Source organism: Rhyacophila brunnea, unplaced genomic scaffold (assembly GCF_057557595.1).
Source record: "Rhyacophila brunnea isolate RB1 unplaced genomic scaffold, BYU_Rbru_1.0 scaffold_22, whole genome shotgun sequence".
Classification (NCBI taxonomy): domain Eukaryota; kingdom Metazoa; phylum Arthropoda; class Insecta; order Trichoptera; family Rhyacophilidae; genus Rhyacophila; species Rhyacophila brunnea.
In genome coordinates, this window is record NW_028232882.1 from 32,350,837 (window position 1) to 32,371,405 (window position 20,569).

At 35.2% G+C, this 20,569-nt stretch overlaps 1 protein-coding gene across 1 annotated transcript; it reads right to left on the reverse strand.

Annotated features, from left to right (window-relative positions):
* Window positions 1–6,154: 6,154 nt before the first annotated feature.
* On the reverse strand, window positions 6,155–17,296 carry LOC147070366 (royal jelly protein-like protein). The gene is made up of 6 exons (XM_085949668.1): window positions 17,088–17,296; window positions 15,504–15,691; window positions 13,792–13,956; window positions 10,174–10,342; window positions 8,695–8,882; window positions 6,155–7,380 (listed from the first exon to the last, which is right to left on the reverse strand). The coding sequence occupies exons 1-6, from the start codon at window positions 17,284–17,286 to the stop codon at window positions 7,042–7,044; spliced, it is 1,248 nt and encodes a 415-aa protein (XP_085805794.1). The 5' UTR covers window positions 17,287–17,296; the 3' UTR covers window positions 6,155–7,041.
* Between the last annotated feature and the right edge of the window lie 3,273 nt (window positions 17,297–20,569).

The following is a 20,569-nucleotide window of genomic DNA, read 5'->3' on the forward strand; positions in this document are numbered from 1 at the left end:
GGTAACAATATTCATATCTAAAGAACGAGTCGAATTTAATACAATACAGTGAATGCGTTAAGAATACGTGATTAAGTGCAGCGCGCATTAGAGAAATGTAACAGAGATGTTTAATTTATGCGATCGCGCAACAAAGACGCTAACTCTTTTGAATGCAAATGCCTGTGCGTTATTGAGTCAGCTTATGCGTTATAGATAAATCAATACAAATATTATACCTAATGTAATATTTCTTACGCATTTTAAGTAATTTAATTTGTATTATTTCCACAGTAATTAATGTTTTTATGATTTAATGTCTGATTAATACCAAGCGGTTATTGCGTTGGCTTATGACGTTGAAGTCAAGCAGGTCCCGGGTCTGGCAAAATTCACATATATTTTTTTAATGCGTGTTTGGTAGTATGGATCTCAAATGTTGAGCAAGTGGCTAAAATTCATTTTAGGTAAAAACAAAAATCTGTTAATACAACCTCCACCCTGTGAAGGTCCATATGATCTTTTTAGGATCGGACATAGTTAATATCTATAAATCTATAAGTATACGGTGGTACATTTTGCAGTAGACTGTATAATTTTGAAGGTTGATGTGGATTCCGGATCTAGGGATGGGGGCGATTTTACAGGATGCCAAACACTGACCTTTTATCGTGTTGATGATGGCTCCGTGGTCTGGTTCCACTGTCACTCGCGCGGTATTACTTGTTTGGGTTACCAGTTGCGCTGTTTATGGATGATATAATATGGAGTTGATGAATGATTATGAGTTGTATGATTGATGAGGATGCGACGTTCACTCAAGCCGTAACGGACTTAGTGCAACAAAGGTCGAACAGATATGTTTTGAGTTAACTTTGAATCACGCTGTTGGTAGGAAACGACGGTGAAGTATAACAACTTGCCCACGTCCGCTTGCTGGATGTAATTTCTCATAGTCTGGTCTTGTAACAATAATAAATAAAAGGATTTGAGTAGGGGGGGGACTAAGTATGAATGCGACCACAGTTTAACCCAACCAGTATATAAAATGATTATATTATTTTTGTCTCTAAGAAACGTGCGCTTTTTTTACGGTAAAGGAAGGAGAGGGAGTTATGAGATTTCGCAGATGGGCGGCTATGTTTCTTGGGGTGGGCCTGGGAGACGGCATGCGTGTGGTTATCGCGTATTTTGTAAATATTAAAAAGTTTTTTATCTCTAAGTTAATCTATGAATTGATATAAAGAATATTTTTCCATAAAATAACACATTGCTATTCATTATAACTAACATAGTATTATGAAAGGTAAAATTCGTAACGACTCTACGGATTAGAGATAAAATCATCACTTGTCATTCACGGTTTTATGATTTTGTATGCATTCAAAAAATATATGTTAGGAACCAAATTAACAACAACTAATAATTATGTAGTGTCTGTAAGCTAGGCTTACTAGCAGACAAACTACTAACAGTTATGAAAGAATAGATTATCAGATAAAGTGTGAATGAAATATAATACGCATTGTACACAGAGGCGGAATTAGACATTAATTGTAGGCCTCGGGTGTAAACACTGTAAACTGACTTTGAAGCATTATAAAAAATAATCTTAGAACGATTGCTTGAGACTTAATATAAGATTAATTGATATCAGTGGCGAAGTGTGGAGGTAGGTTGTTATGATCCGCCATAAATAGTGCACATTAAACTTTGTCACTCAAATGTATTTGTTTTGGTTCAATTCAATTAAACTATGCGAAAACCAAGCCATGGTGGATAATAGTCAAAAAATACTCATCTATCCATAAAATATCTACAACTATGCAATTAAATCATACATAACTTTGGATATTTTATAGATAGAATAATGTTTTTTTAACTATTATAGTTTGGTTTAGGCAGAGCTAAATGAATTTGAAAGAATAAACTAACTATGTATTCTATATCCAACGAAATCAAATAAGTGTGAATGAAATAGTCTGCACAATTTTGTCGTATCGCCCAAAGTATACCAAAACCAGTATGGTTTGGTTTAGGCAGGGCTTGATTGATTTTTAAAAACTAACCAACACAATCTTTAAATTGTAGTATTAGTTCAATAAAAAAAAATACGTATGTCTAACAAAGCTCAATATGCACTATTTATGGTGGATCTTAATAGCCTACCTTCACCCTAATTTATATTGTATTTAGTTTTAGGGCTGTCACCGTGTTTTCCTCTTTGTAGTCAACTATCACCTTTTTTACTCTAAGCTAGTGGTTTCCCAACTTTACGTCTCGCAGCGCCCATTGTGTTGATAGATTTTGTCACGACGGCTTTTAAGTAGCAAGATAAGTGTTGCTCTCCATCCAGTTTCTGAAATCTTGGTATTATCCAGGTGATCATTGCTGTAGTAATAGGTAAGCAGAGTGCAGCAGGCTAAACGCACCACAGTATTTTATTTTTAATCTTAAAATTGAATTTAAAGTTATTCATTTTCCTCTTACTACTCCAAAACGGGTCCACAAGAAAACTAATATGTACAGACAGAGAACGTTAGCACCGCAGGCGAAACAATTGAAACAACAACGCAATCTACTCTCAAAAGTTATATTATTTGCATTCCTTCCTTAATTTGGTGCCCACAAGCAACGCACAACCTTCTTGCCACACATAATATTACTGCAGCTACTTTCGCTTTTCTGAGACCTTTATCCGATGTGAATTTTTCCATATTCCTGTCAAGTGCGTAATGGCGCTGGCCTTTTTTCCGGGGCCCCGGTTTTGATTCTTGATGGGATCACAATATTATAATATTTATGTGATAAAGCCTGTGTATTTGTAATTGTTTATCTTTTAAATACACTACCGTTTCACTACACTATTGTCATTGGGCCTCACCGTCTGTACGTTAGTATGTTTGAAACCAGTTGATGAGGTAAGATGGGTGTTGTTCAAAAACAATTTTGTATCGTAAAAGAAAGCATTGAAGGTCACAAACTGGTACAACAATGGGATCTATAATTTATTGTGATGATGAATCGGCGCGTTGTTTTAAGATTGTCTGAATTATTACATTTTTCAAATAGTCTCCAAACCTTTAAATGGAGATGGGCTGAACACATAGTTCACGCTAGACGAATGCGATAATCTTAGGCATAAAGCCCATTGACGCAGCGAATGCGGCGCTCGCGCAAAATTTCTACAAGTGGCGCGTAAATCATCGAAAATACAACGTAATTAAATACGCCAGCGCACACTGGACTTGACGATGCCTTGTGCCCCGCCTGCCGCATGAGTCACCGTTTTTCGCTTCTCGGCGATACGATTTAATGAAAATACAAAGAAGTCCATTCATTGAACACGGCTACCAAAATCACGCTGCTCGAGGCGTCGTCGATCGACGGGCGAGAAGCAATTATTTAATAACAAAGAAGTCTTTGTTTAATTTTATTCCGTGTCCTATATTTTGCTGGTTGAATAATGTCGTCGTAAATATTAATTACAAGCCCCGAAATAATATAATATTTTTATTGCTTTGTTATGAGAGACGCTGTAATAATAATTATTTTGTGCTGCTTGGGCCGCTTATTACATAGGTGAAGGGTAATGCGCGGCAAGAGACGTGTGATTATGGTTATGAATAAACGCTTCATACGCCGACTTCGCCAGCTCGACGCGTTCTATGGGCGCTATCGCTAAGGGTTATAAGACGACCGGTAGATACGTTGGATTGACGAAATATTAAGGTTTGGCGGAATTACGTAGAAAAGTGTATAGTTGAGAGAGCTTGAGAAGGCCTTCAGTCAGTAATAGCTTGACACAAACTGATAATGACGATATGATATTATTTGGGGGAATTTTATGACCATTATGATTCAGAGACGCTGAGGTGGGCATCTCCTACGATTATAAGAAAATCCGCCACTGGTTGTATAATAGCTAAGTAAGTTCTATTCAATTCTTTTAAGATAAGACTGAATGCATTCGAACGGAAGGTGGTTTGTAATATCCTGAATCATCAATGATTTTCGGGTGGGAGGTAGAACAAGTGAACACGTGAAGTAATGAATTACAGAAGTACTAGTCAAGGCCCAATGTTAAAAAAGACCCACGGTTATTTGAAGAGTGTTTTTTCTCTCTCTAGCAGATAATAATAAATAATATTAATCCTTATTAATCCCAAATGTAGAGCCGCCCATGGACACACCAGCTCTCATGTTAAGAGCATACATAAGTGAAACGGCAAATAATTTTCAACAGTAGGTGGGACGAAATTTCGCACTCGTCGCCAATCGGAGACCGACAATCGTCGATGGCGTCGGAGGAATATATTCTTGAATCGCATAAAGATGACTAAAAAACGTTACGCATGTACTTGAAAAAGAAAACATGTCAATGAATATACTATTATTATTACTAATATAATAATAAACATAACATTAAATGGACGCATGTTGAATTTTTATGAGAAATTATATTTCGTTCGGCTCGCGTCATTTGCACAATCCGCGCATCGCCTAGTCACGATCTTTTTAGACCATGCCTCAGTTGTTGTATATAGCATTAACTTTTTACCTGAGTCCCACATGCTCGAACATTTCCAGAAATTTTATGTACACCCTTCATGCTACTTTTGTGATTTGTAGTTTCGTCTAGCCGTCGTAATTAGGGATTGCAATACCGAATGAATATATCAACACCGGTATTTCGGTATTTCTAATTGAATACCAGTATTAATACCGGTATTCATCAAAACATATTATAGAAAAAATAAGTACCTACTAACAAATATAACCATTAAAATCTATTTAACATACTATTTAAAGCCACTTAAAGCACCTAATTGCATTCATTAATTTGACCTTTACAAATATGTATAGATCGTAATATATTAAGTCCGGGTACAGAAAATTTTCTCTCAAATTCATTGTTTGTTGAATCAACGATGCAACAATAGTTATAGAATAATTGGAAATATTTGCCACGGCAATATTCTTTCTCGATATATGTTAATTATTCATCGCGACAATTTTATAAGTATATTTGAGGGATTTTGTTTTAATATTATTTAACTTTTCTTGGTTTCAGTCAATATATTTGCATTTTAGCAGCATACAACTTTTAACAATTTAATATACAATTTGAAAAACTAACATCAAATTCATTTTCGAAAAACACAAGCGTGTATGCTTTCTTAATACCGAAAATACCGGTATTTCAGTGTCGATTAATAATTAAATACCGGGATTGCAATCCGAATGTACAATCAGTATTAGGGGATCGCATTTATTTTTCGGCAATTTTATGGAAATTCTAAGATTTCCGTGTGACGAAGTTTTAAGTGTGGTACGCCTTGTTTTTGTGTCATAATCCGTCAATGATACTGTTGCCAGGGATGGTGTGATGAGGTAATGAGGTAATGAAAAGTAATTCCCCAAATTTATTATCCCTTAACACAAATTACAAATTCAATTTACAGCTTGTACAATATAAAGTTTATAACTAGATTTACGACGATAGTGTTTGTAATACAAATTATTTTAACGTTGAAGCGAGAAGCGTGTGATTAAGACGAACGAAATTAAGGTACTGATTTCTTGTTGGATTGCCACGTCTGTTTTTATATTGAAAGTAGACAAAGAAAATGCTATCCACAGCGTGGGTAAACTATTGTTTTTTTGTTCCCACACTGCGGATTGATTCCTGGAATTTTGTCTGCGAAATTTGATTAAGGTACAAACGTTATCAATCCAACAATGGATTTCACACGACACAATGACAGGAATGCACTGTTTACTCGTTCATTCCTGTGATGCGACAACTGACACCCGGCACGTAAGCATTTCTTCAGCCGGCGGGAGGCGATCATATGTCCGTTCGCACGGCAGTGTTTTGCTGATTATTAAAATATTGAATTATTAAAATGTTGTAATTTTTAGGTTTTAACTGCTATCTACACATTGCACTGTCTGCGGACTACTTCCACCCTCAATACTGCCAATAAAATGCCATTATTTTAATGTAAGTATTTTTTTATTTCAGTATTGTCAGACAATATACGAAACATCAATAATATTATTAACAAACAAAGTAATTATATGATAATATCAACACAATAATATGTAATATAAAACTTAATATATAAATCACAATATTTATTTACAAAAAATAATGCACTGATATATTATATAAATACCTCCCAATAGGTAGCTACACAACAATTATTATATAACTGAGAACAATTCCTAATTATCATTATAATATTTTGAAAGAAAACGTTCGCCAAGAAAATGCAGCGAAGATTCGAACCGTAAAATTGTGTATTATACTTTTAGTTGTTTCCAATAGGTGGCACTAGTTGTCATTGATCGATTTATTATTTTATCATTAGCGGATAATCAAAGGACTAGGTACCGACCTAGTGACGTCCCGTGGGGGTAGGCAGATTGAGCGTCGCTTGGGGGCGGCAGTTACTCAAATGGCGGCAAATCGAGGAGAATCATTAGGTATATTTATAGAAAGCTACATAAACTTAGTAATAACGGAAATATCTTTCCATTAAAAAAATAGTTGGAAACAAAATGTATCTATTAATTAGATAAGTACTATACAATTTTCAACAGGACTTTATTTTTTTGTCGGGTTTGCGATGTCTAGTTTACTTCCATTGTCCTTGGACGTCACGTTCTTCACAGTCACTCGAGAGTTATGAAAGCTGTCAAGTATATTTTTAAATGCATCTATCTGAAACCTTAGACTCGCAATATTGTCTATTGAAGCAGAGATGGCATTTAAGTTAGATTTAGTAGTATAGGCACCTATATCTTGTTAGTAATGTATCCATCCAACACAATTATTAGATATTGGAGTCATGAAAGGATGATAAAAAAGTACTGTATAAAAAAATGTCGCGGCATTTTGGCTAGGGACGTCACTGAATATATAATATTTAAATATTCGAGTCACGCTCTGTAAAAATATTCTAAAAAATGTGTATGCCGTGGATATCTTAGCGTCGATCTGCTAAACTAAAAATCCCCTCCTCTTTTAAGAACATATCTTCTGGTTACATCTTCTTACATACCGTATGTATCTTCCTGGCTTACATCGTCAATGTAAGCTTTATAAATCCTGAAGTTAATCTCCGAAGTCTTCATAGTATTAGTAATGAACTTCTGGTATCTGCAGCTCATCAACCAGAGTGCTTCCCTACCAAACTCCTCGATGACTTTTACTCCGGAGGAGAACTGGAGCGTTTGGTTGTTCCTGCCGAGGAGTTCAAAGTTGTTGATATTGTAGGGCTTGGTCCTGTCCCACCGGTAGACGGCGATGGGGTCGTACAGTCCGAAGTACAGCCGCCCCGATTTGTCGAAGTCCTCCGCTATTGCCTGGGTGGGGCGGTTTCCGGGAATTTGCTATTGGAAACAAAAAAAAAAATATTATCTACCATTGAAATCTTATATAGGAAATAGTTATTTTGGGCAACAACCGAGATCTTCAGTGGCACAGTGGCGAAGGGTGGAGGTAGGCTGTTAAGATCCGCCATTAATAATCCAAATTAACCTTTTCATTCATACATATCTGTTTTCATTGAAATACGACTACAATTTACAGGTGTTGATTAGTTTTTAAAATTTAATTAAACCCTGCGAAACCAAGCCATAATAAAATAATAGTCAAAAAATACTCGTCTATCTATAAAATGTCGGATAGTTTATAGATAGAATAATAATTTTTATTTTGTATTTAGTATGAATGAAAAAGTGTTCACAATTTTGTCGTATCGCCCAAAGTATACCAGAACTATTGTGGTTTAGTTAGGCAGGGTTAAATTGATTATTAAAAACTAATATCATCTATAAATTGTAGTCTGAATTCAATAAAAACAAATACATATGACTGACAACATTTAGTGTGCACTATTTTATATCGGATCTTGAAAGCTTACCTCCACCCTTCAATCAATGACTTCGGATATGCAATACCGAATGAATATATCAATACCGGTATTTTGGTATTTCTTATTGAATAGGTACCAGGTATTTGTCGAAACATATTATAGCACAAAGAAGTACCTATGAATAAATAATATTACTATTGAAATTCACTTCAACCTACTTACATATTTTTATATTATGTTGACCTTTATAAATATGTAGTGATCATAATATTTTACAATTGCTAATTTTAACAAATACTATAAGTCTGGGTACATGAAAATCACTCTCAAATTTAACGTTGTTTGTTGGATATAGGTACATACTAAACTATCAACGTTGGATCAATAGTAAAATAATTGGAAATATTTGCCACGAATGTTTTTTTTGTTGAAATAGGTTAATTATTCATCGTGACAGTTCTGTAAGTATATTTGAGGGATTTAATTTTAATATTATTAAACTTTTGTTGTTTCAGTCAATATATTTGCGATATACATTAAACTTAATATATGTAATGAAAAAATAACATTAAATTTATATTCGAAAAATGTATGCTTTCTTAATATCGAAAATACCGGTATATTGGATTTTTGAAATCGGTAAATAATTGAATACCGGTATTGCAATCCCTAGTTCTACTATGGCTATTGTACATATGAAATACGGCCGCTCTCGCGGTGAAGTGCGTAAGGCGCTGACCTCTCATCCGGGAGATCCTGCTTCGATTCCGAAATGAGTAAGAAATTAGTGTGTGGAAAAGTGACGCGAATGGGGTTGTTTAGTTCATACCTGGAATGCACGTGCTGCTGCATTGATGTTATTTTGAAACAGCGTAAAGTTCTTGATGACTGACGTTGAAACGGTGTTCTCCACGTTAGACGCCACGGAATGGAAGTACAGAGTGTCGGCTGGTCTTCCTCGCACGCGAGGATATAGTGCTAATCCAAGAATACCTCCCATTAGGTCAAAGCTTTCTCCTGGAAAGAATATGACAATAATTATACATACATAATTTGAAAATACAATAAACGGAGAAATAGAATAACCACCAGAAAAAATCTTTTTGAAAAAAATACGACACACAGCAGGATTCAAACATGCACCCCTGGGATTTTTTATGATTTTTTCCATCATATTTGTGAATTAACCCCTCCAAACAAAGCAGCGCCACACCACACTCGGTCCTAATCGAGTATATCACGAGGCCTGAACGTTTGATGTGAAACATCCGCAATTTGTACGCTTGGGAATGTCTCAAGAGTGCCAAGACTAAAGTCGCCACACACTTAAGTGTGCTTTAAATGAGTTTACATAGATTTTCTTATAAAAGTGCCTTTCAGTAAAAAATAAGTAGTAACTGCTTCATTTCAAGCTTGGACTTGCAAACCGTACAACATGTCCATGCAGAGGGGAAATACAGGATGTCAACCACATCCTCCGGGAATGTCAGAGAATTTGCGCCGAAAGGGAAGAGGTGCTTAAGTCGGTCCAACTAGCTGTTGGGCCCATCAGGCCGTCCGACTTGGTTGCCACAAAGGCCAATTATCTTGCTTTTAAAAAAATTGCGGCGTCGTACTGCGGACGTGAAGATCTCTTCAGATAAGTTTTGCTGTCCTTATGATTAGCTTCGTTTGTTACATATACCTTGTATTCTTTTAATTTTTGTAATTTCCATGTACTCTTCTCTCCCCGGCACTTTGCATTAAAGTAAATTCTTTAAAATCAGTCAGGGCTCACTTAGAGCGTAGCAATCTTAGTCTTGGGTATCTACTTTCAGGAAATTCCCAGTCATACATTAAATAGATGCTTCACATCGATACTGTTCGGTTCTGTGATACGGTCGATTAAGACCGATTGTAGTGCGGTCGGGTTTAGTTTGGAGGTATTCACTTCAATACTTAATTTTTAATACTTTCTGTGACATTACGTCGCTATAGGATTGGTTTCCCGAATATCCGTTTTTGTCGAAATCGACCTCTTAATGCAGAATGTTTTTTTGTATCTAATTGGACGAGAACCATCCCTTTCGTTAAATTACTTTATAATGATAATGAATACATCATTCATATGCTGTAAAAATAACAATTTAAATATCTCCATGTATTTAAATATAGGATTATGAAATTTGTTTTTCGTCTCCTGAACATTTGGTCTATTCGGGAAACCAATCCTACAGCGACGATTAGTTGAACCAGTCAGGTTTTGTTACCTACTCACGCTCGGTCACTTCTTACTATAATCTAAATATTATGTGTAAATCAAAATTACCAGCAATCGTGTGTGTTCCAAAAGTGGGGAAAGGATAGAATTCCTTGTTCTCAATTCTCCAAGAGCGAGTATTCTGCATGTCGAATACGATCAGACCAAACGTTGGTGAGTCGGCAATATAAACGAAGGTGTTGCTGCATGAATTGGCCAAACTTTGCACATCAGGTACCTGTAAAAAGTCACAATAGGATTATATTTGTGGTGATAAACAACTCAATCTGTATCAGCATATTGATTGGCGATATTAAATACCCATTTCCCATAGTGTCCAATAATCGCAAACTCATTGGATAGCTGATTGCAATGATTGTTTCCGCGATAAGCGATGACGCAAACTTCATATAGTAGCTGACTCAATTATAATAATTATATCCTAAATATTCTTTTCAAGATATTATTTTGATTGTGAGTACGTCAATAAATAGGGGATCATAATTCATTGGACATGTAACTCGATTATAAGTTCCCGGTCTGTACCTCAGTCTCGGAATCGCTCCGCACAACATTTCATCCTACCGAGATCAGACCACGGAACAGTATCATAAGTATTGTAACATAACTACTGTAATATACTCTTGTACCGACTGTTTACGCTCTTCCATCCATCTGAGTAACGACCAAAATAATCTCGACTTCTGACGACTTCATCATCCACTATCCATGGCTCCAACAGTGATGAAAACCCACATATTTCGTATTATAATGTGCGATTGAATTCGTCAAAGACACAATTTAATAGAAAATGATTTCATCTTTTTTTGTAGCGGTCTTTCCTTGTTATGCCCGACGTGCACCTTTTCATGTCATGTTGTGGTATATAAGTATTCGTAGTTTTTGAGTTTCTTTTACAATAATGGTCCATGCTTATCTGAGTACTCGTATTGCACATTGATTGATCACTTTACCCTTTAGTACACAGTGGAGGGTCACTTTTTGACAGCACTATTCTGGTGCCCATGCCAGTTTTGACTCGTCATACATAGGTATCTCTGTAAATAGACATTTGTTATCCGAGATAAACGTAATTGTTGACTCACTCGCTTTTGAATATCATTGATGAGGTTCACTTTTAGGTCGGCAGATTTCAATTTAATTTCAATTTCAATTTATTTATTTTTAGCATATAGTGTACATTACAAATTATACGTTTAAGTCGTTCACAACATGACATAAAAAAAATATTATAAAGAAGAAAAAATAATAATAAAGCGATAAGAATGAAAATATAAAAAGAGAACATAATAATATAAACATACAAAAGCAGTGACAATACAATTATACATCTATAGAAGTTCAAAGAAGTACATCGAGTTTTCTAAGGAGGCCCTATTTTAAGAATCTATAAAATAGCGTCCACCTAAACTCACCCTCACGCAAATTGCAAAACACAAGTGAAAATCACCCGAAGCAATTTGGTTGAACATATTTATCGCCCTCCCAATTGGCATTACCAGTGGCAAGTTGCTTCTGCACCTTGGGAGAATAAACAACTGATGCTCTCTATTTCTAAGATAGTTATCAAGGACATACAGGTCAACATAATTGCATACATGGAAACTTTGCTGGTTGCAATAACTTTTCATTATTATATTTTAAATTTTTGTAATAAATATGTAACTGTTTGTTTCCTTAATAAATAAAAAAAAAAACACTGTCCAGAATGGCAGGATTCTCATTTATACCTAGTATAAGTCGAAAAAAATACGTATATGTACCATTACTGTTGTCTTCGAGACAACAAAATAAACCATTACTAATTAAAACTTAAATTGTGTTAAGGAATATTCGCAAATAATAAAAACACTGTTACAACTATTAAACACAACTATTTTTAATTATTCATGAGGAATCAAAGGGAACAAGTCAAAAAGTGACTCATTTGTTTCAAAACCAATGACAATAATAAAAAATGAAAGCATGACTCATTTGTTTTTTAAAACAAATGGAAATGCAGTAAACTGCATTACCGCTCGAGCTTTCAATTATTATTTTCGCCAATTGATGTCACTACAGGATATGGAAGTGTACGCAATTTGATAAAGGTAGTCAAACCGATGAAATAAATGGCAATGGGCCGAATATAGAGATTAGTGAGTTGACAACCGCTGGAAAAATACACAAAAATAGTATTGTCAGCCAAACACAAAATAAAAAAAAATCGGTGTGTGTACTTATGTACGCGCGTTAGAAGTTATACTTCTTTGGCGTAACAAAACAAAAACAAAACTTGTGATAACCTAGATTCTTCGACTAGCTCTTAATTATCTTGTTAAATTACACACTCAAGATAAAGGACCGCTTATTGGAGCGCCGTTGGTTTATTTTTATACACTTTAACTTATAATACTAAATTATATAATTATTTATCGTTGTTTTTATTTTTAAAGTAACAACTGCCACTTTGACGTTTAATAGTTTGTTTACGTAAGGAATTGCAAATGGCCGACAATAATAAATTCGCTGCCTAGGCAACGGAACAATTCTAAACTGTAATATTATACTGTATAATCGTCACGATTGGAGTATCATACTGTGTCGTAATGGTCGTGCGTTCGGCTGATAACCGAACAATCGTTGGTTCGAATCCAATCGAGTGTGTTTTTTTTTGTGTGTTACATGTCACACGCCAAAAATACACTCTGATCTGATTTTCCAAATGCGCCTAAAGAAAAATAACTTCAAAAACACTATCACATTGATTTTTTTACATCGTGGCCATCCTGGTCCTAAATTCCTAAATCCATCCGGGTCCTAAATTCAGTATCTCCCAAAACATGTGATTTTACATATAACTTGGATATATTAAAAGGGGTAATTAAAATTTTATAGGGGGTAATTTCAGAAACATGACAACCATTTTGTTAGTACCATGGAAGGTGTGGATATATTATATGCCAAGTTTGGTTCTCACCTCAAACTTTCTTCGACCATGTCCGACCTAATAGGATCATATAGGCCTCCAAAAAGTGGAGGTTTTTATTAACAGATTTTGTTTTTAAGAGAAATGTATGTCAGCCACTTGCTCAACCTATTACGTCCATGCTCTGACTCATACACAAATTGAAAAACAATATCACGTGTACTTGTCAGACCCAGGATTCGAACCTGGGACCCACGACGCTACAGGCCGACGCTTAAGCCGTGCGGCCATAACGCTATCCTCAAACAGTGCAGCTTTTTTCCTTACTTGTGCGGTTATATAAAACGATCTATGCATGGTTGTAGTCGGAGTTATTCTTTACTCCCACTGCACCGACATCTGCAATCATTTAATCCCCAGCGTTTCCGTGTCAATTTGTATTTAATCTCGATTAACTAAACACAAAGGAGAGGACAAAAGTACAGTATTCCCCAACTTGTCATTCAAGGAAATATCAATGGTAAGCGTAGCAGAGGACGGCGCCGCATTTCGTGGCATAAGAACCTCCGTGATTGGTATGAGTGCAGCTCCACTGAACTGTTCCGGATAGCAGACGACAGAGCAAATATCGCCTTGATGGTGGCCGACCTCCGCTAGGGGATGGCACAACAAGAAGAAGAACTAAACACTAATAAATCTTATCTCAAAGCGCCCAACCGCCATAGACATAAGGTCTTCGTTTAAAATAAGCATCTTACCGGATCGATTAGAAGTGATCTTTCTCTTAGTTGATCCTTGGGGATCCTGTATCTCAGAATAAGTTTGTCTGTGGCCAAATCGAACGCAAGAAGCTGAGGAGGGCAGTTTGCGTTGAAGCCAATTTTTCCAGTGTCAGCTACCCACAGTCTATTGCAGTCATCGGCCTGAAAATGAATAATGTAGATGATTAAGACAAACTTCACCCATTTCTCAACACTAGGAAGCGGATTTATATGCAACAAAATCATGATTATATGCACCAAAACAGAAGAAATATGCAGTTAAAAATTGACAGTTTTATAAAAAAAAATGTAAATACCCACTTCACCCAATATTACTGATAAAAATCAAATAACAAATCAATAATCATAATCAATATAATATAAAAAAAACACAAATAATTAAATAAGAAATGCAATGTACCTAAACTAAATACAACTTTAAAAAACAAAAACGACACACCTAACTATTCCTAAATACTATTTGCTGTTTTATTGTCCGAAAACAAGTTAATTTTTTTTATCAATATTGTGCTCTCGCATTAAACTTTTCCGCATATCTATCAGTATTTTGTTTATATGCTGAAAACAACCTCAACGTCCACAGAGGTGATTGGGCAAAATTTAAATAAAGGCGCCTGAATTGACTTCACTTTTCTGATAAATCTACAGCTCGGGGATGTCATTAAAAATGCAAGTGCATCTAACTAAACTATCTACCTGCCTAATTTTGTTATATTTGCGTTACTATGGAAATCAATATGACATGACGTCAAAATGACATTTCAGTATTATTTCTATCAAGAAGGGGGGACATGCTCAGCGTAGGTCAAAAGAGAGCTTTTGTTCTAATTTCAAAGCATGATCCTGGACATACCTTAAACGTTGTAGATAATCTATTTGTATATTTTGAAGCCTTATTATCCTTTATATTTATTTTAAACATTTGATGACTGCATAAAGTATTTTTATTACATAAAATAGTATTCTTTTGAAACTCTCGCTCTAATGTTTTAGAATATAGTCATATTTCGGTACGTAACTGTGCAGTGGTGTTAAGATTTTTTGCATTTATTAATTTTTAAACGCATTTATAAAACCATTAGTATAATTTATGACGAGATAATTTTAGTAAAATATTTACGATAAAAAATTATATTGATAATCTCTGTGATCCCAAACTTAACAAGAATTAGGCATTTTATTATTCAAAAAATGGGCAAGATTATTACATTTGAAGATAATTCTAAAGATACTAATTATAAGCTATGTTTTTGACCATTCAAGTGTGATAAACACCCTATGAATAATGATTACTTTATAATATTTATTGACCTAAGAATAAGGTAGTATTTTTTTGAAATACATTTGAAATACAAATAGGAAAAAGCTCCATTTTGACCCACGCTGAGCACGTCCGCCCTTAAGCTAGTCAAGTCAAGTTTATATGATTCAACACAAATTTTAAAAACGTTGTATATAAAAAGTTCTTCTTATCTTATAATTAATAATAATAATATATACAATTTAATTGGTGTTTAAAAAAAATATGCGAATGATGAAAGTATAGCTGTAGTCCACCCTAATGCTTTACTTATAACTTTTTCGATATTAATTCCCATAAATGTTGCATTAATGTGCTACAATTACCTATATGTACTTGTACTGTAATGTACTATAATATAATATGGTAATTATAAAACTATAATTACCGCAAATCTGAAGACGGAAGTGAATCCGTCGCAGTTGGTGCCTTGATCAACATTCCAGGAATAGTCAGGATACGGACGAAGAAGTGGTCCACCAACTCCTGGCAGTGCGCTGACTGTGGCTACGGTGAATGCGCGCCCCGGTCCTTGGCGTGGTATCGTTAGGAGTACACGCCCGTTGCCATCTTTCCCTAACAATTAAAAAGACAAACAACATCAACATTACAACTGAAAGATATCAAAAATTTGGTAAAGCATTTCAAATTTACTTAAATTAACGGATTAACTATTACTTAGGATGATAAAGATCTGATGTGGATATCATCCTGAGTTCTTTGTTGATACTGACTAGATATATTTTCACAGATGCAATCGAAAAGGATACGACGATCGTCCAAAGGACCTTTGTCATATCGACAACAGAATCAGAAGTTAAAACAAATAATAGTAACCCAAGCATTGAATGACTACTGGATGAATCATATTCTTTTTAAAATGACGCCCGATTTTCAGCGACTCGGCCAGTGTTTTAAACTTACTGTTTTAATATCAGCGGACTTAACTCGATATAAGCTCACTTAATATTTGTCTCGAAAACGACCTGGCAATAATTATGAGTAAGCCCTATCTAGCTTGCATCTTACTCTAACTAATAGTCAGCGCATGACGACTTGCTCTGTCCGCTCAGACATGAATTTTTGGTAGCTTGCAAGCTTTGGGTTGCAGACACCCTTAGGGTCACTATTCCAAGAACGCAAATTTAGTTTTACAGCCAGGGCAATACGGGTGAAATTCGGGAATCCATGTTAACGGTCTTAACGCATTATACTTACAAGGAAATATTATAAGACGATATTCGTAATATCTTCTTTTGTGGTACATTTTTAAAATGACACTTGTATCGGAACTCCTCATCTAGTAGTATATCAATGAACCCAAGTGTTAAAGATCGCATCAATGTTATTTGAAATATTGCGTCAATGAATATATATGACCTTCTTCTTCTTCTTTCACCCTGTCACGACCCAGCGTTGGGGCATAGGGCAAGCACAAGCTCGCGCCACTTCCCTCGATCCATCGCCAACTCTTGCGCCTCCTGTCATTCCAGACCTGCAGCGCGTTTGTAGTACCGCTGCAGGGTGAAGGAGGTCCGGCCACGACGACGGAACCCATGATGCTCTGCCACAAGGGTACAAAGTGTCGCAGTTTTTGGCGGCATCCGGAACACATGTCCCAGCCACGTAAAACGTTTCTTCGTGATTACGTCAATCACCCAAGGCTGCTGTGTCTGCTCATGAATTCGGGTGTTTGTAACGCGGTCGTACCAATGTACCTCTAAGATTCGGCGGAGACATCGATTCTCAAAGCTCAAAAGCCGAGACCCTTGAAGCTTAGTAAGATGCCATGTCTCACAGCCATACATGAGCACAGGTAGCATGCACGCGTTGAACAAACGGCATTTGGTCCTCACATAATACAGCTTTGACCTCCATGCGACTCCAAGTTGACTGAATGCAGACCCCGTCATACCCATGCAGATATAACCTACTTAATAAAAAATATAAATTTAAAAAAATGGATAATTACCTATCCTGTCTACGAATAAATCAACAGGTGCAGACCCTCCAGGGATGAAGTGGTTCAGAGACAGCGCTCTCTGCCTCTCGGAGGCGTTGGGAAATTGGAAGTCCAGCTGGGACCACTGATGTATCAGCCGAAAAGAGAGAATGGCGTCGATGCATGACGTAGCAGACGATGCGATAAGAAAACACAGCAAAAGACGCATGGTTGTTTCTTTAACGCTAAAACATTGTAAATTTTAGTATATTTGAATATGAGACTTCTAATGGATTTAAGTTTTGTACCATTCCATTTGAGTCGTTTTTTACGACCCGGGTTTCGCCTTTCGGCATATTCAGGCGCCGTTTACACTCACCAAAGGCAAACACACACTGACAACGAACACTCTGTTTGCCTTTGGTGAGTGTACACGGCGCCTGAAGATGACGAAAGGCGAAACCCGGGTCACAATAAACGACTCAAATAGAATAGTACAAAACTTAACCCTTTACTGCATGATTTTTTTTTTTTGAAAAATTTTATTTTTTATTGGTGTTAAAATGCCTTGTGAATGAAGGAAAAATAATGAAAAAAATATTTTTCGAAAATTTCATTAAATTTTGTATGTTACTGCGTGGTGTCGCAGATTTACGACATTTGGAAATCTTACATTTTAGTATGAAAAAATACAAAACCAAATGAAAACAATTATAAAAAAACTAATGTACACACCTTATTTGATGTGTAGATATTTTTATTCAACCAATTTAAATCTTCTGTATATTTTTTTTTATTTATTTACAAATACTGATTTTTGCGTACATACTAATTCGTCAACTGTCAAACCAGAAATGCAGGGACTATAATGCAGAAATGCTTTATTTCTTGAAATGTCCAAACAAAATCGGTAAAGTAGGATGTTTATGGTAAAACAGTTTTCTAGGCATCGAAAAAGGATAGTATTTGATAATTTACACAGATGGCATTGGCTATATCGAAATAGTTTGAAATGTCGCAAATTTGCGACACTATGCAGTAAAGGGTTAAATCCATTAAAATTTAAATTCAAATTCCATCAAGTACCTTCGGTCAATAGAATTAATAGAATATGAGACGTTTAAAACAAAATTACCAAGTGGGGCCCTTAAAGGAAAAGAGGAATTTGTAATGATTACGTACAGGATGTTTTAGAGGTTATAGGATTTACTGGGAATTGAATGAGAGTAGCAAGAAATCAGAGAACAACTATCATGGAGGAAGCTTAATCGTGACTAGAGCTGATCTAGAATAGTGGAGAAAAGGACTGACAAGACTACATCAGAAAAAAAAATAAGATTTAATTAAAAAAGATAAGAATTTTATCGACTATCTTTCTCTAAACTGGTATGTTAACTTTTCACCCTCTTGAATCTCGTAGTTCACTTAATTGTGAGACATTTTTGCCTGCTCTCATGAGAGATGGTTTCAATCATGATGTCGTATAAAGAAAAATATATAATATACACCCTCAATTACCCACAAGCTTATCAGGCATCATTAATATGGGGTGTGGGACTAGACACAATCACTGTTAACCTTTTAATTACCACATTTAAATAACACGTTATTTATATCTAATGGCCAACGACTCCAAACGTGCTAGTCGCGGTGTTAGCACTAGATGAAACTTCCCAACGCTTCCCAAAGACATAGACATTTTTAGTGATGTGCAGTATATTTTGTTTTTGAAATATTCTTTTATTGAACATTGTTTATGTTTTTTATTTATTTTTTCTTCCCTTTTGTGAGAGTAAGGATGTATTTTTACCAAACTTGTTTGACTCTAACTAATTTTTTTTCAATTTAAATTTTATGTGAACGTCCTGAATTCCGATACAATATATTTTTTTTAAATAAATAAATCTGTCACAAAAGAAGCCAAATTCTATTCAGTGATAAAACATACAGTGATGCGACAATAAAGTTGTGATTATATTGAGATCCATGTTGCATACTGTCACTCTGTCACGGCGACAAATTTAGTCTATAGTTTCGTCATTTTGCAGAATATTATCTCTGTAAATTCTGTTATGGAGAGTGCCAATTCTAATGTATTAGTATTTTGAATTAATATTATCATTAATCAATTTCATCATTAATTCATCATGGATTATTATCATGCTGATTTCAATTAATTTCAACAGTTTCTACGTGTGCGTACGTTAAAATAACTTGCGATATTATAAGATAATATTTTGAACAGAACTCAACCTGCAGACCATAAGTAATAGACAACATTCGGTACTGTTCGGTTATGAGGAATACAACAGCGGAAAACACATTTTGAAAATACCCGATATACTGGATTATTTGTTAGTTTGGGTTAGTTTAGGTTAGGTTAGGTTAACCTAAAAAATAATCCAGTATATCGGCTATTTTAAAAATGTGTTTTCCGCTGTATTCCTCATAACCGAACAGTACCCAACATTCTTATAGAACTTACATAGTGCCAACCGCTAAAAACAAAAAACACGCGATTTTGACATGCGTCGAAGATGTGTAGGCATGTTGAAAATGATAAAAAAACGAATTATGCAGGTGTTTATGCAGTGCGGTACACCTTGAGGTGACCGCATTGTTGTTCTGGTGATTTCGGCAGATTTTGCTAACTGACAATGTTCGTTTACAGGTTCAAAATCAATCAGTCTGATAACATTTTAAACACCAAGAAAAACGACATTACACAATTTTTTCCCGTAGCGGCAGCTTACTGTAACGCCACGTGATAGTACGCGACGTGCAGTATAATCACAACTTACAACACAATAAAATATGCACTTTTGAGAGATTCTTAAACACTGAGATATAAGCATGATTTACTTAAGAATTGTTAATAATGACTTAAACTAATTATTGCATATAGGAAGTTTTGTAGCTGTATATGATCCTGGGAATTGGAGGAGAGTAACAAGGGATAATTTAGTCAAAGGACAGATATCGTGGAGGAAACTTAATCCTGATTCCCGAACAAAGAATCGTGGAGAAAAGGACTGACAAGAGTACATCAGGAAAGTAAAGTAAGGTTCAATTAAAATAATTACAAGATAAAAAGAACTTTTTATATACCACGTTTTTAAATTTTCTGTTGAATCATATAAACTTGACAATTCTATGTATTAATAATTTAGGACAAATAAGGCAATTGTCAACAAATCATTTTTTTTTTGCTATTTTGCAACAAACATAGAATACTGAAATGTCATTTTGATTTCCATAGTAGGTAACGCACGTATATATTAATAATTTAGTTGCTAGAACGAATAATAGTGGATTGGATTACGGATTTCTTCCGAAATAACTTTTCATACAAAATAAAATTAACTGAAAATGAATTCAATTCTACTTAATACTTTGGACGCGGAAGACGCACACGGCGCGTAATGACCAGGCGGCCGATCGATGTAATTAACGTGCATTTTAAAGGGGGCAATTAAAATCTCATTATCTCTTCAGCAGCGAATGCGTTAAAG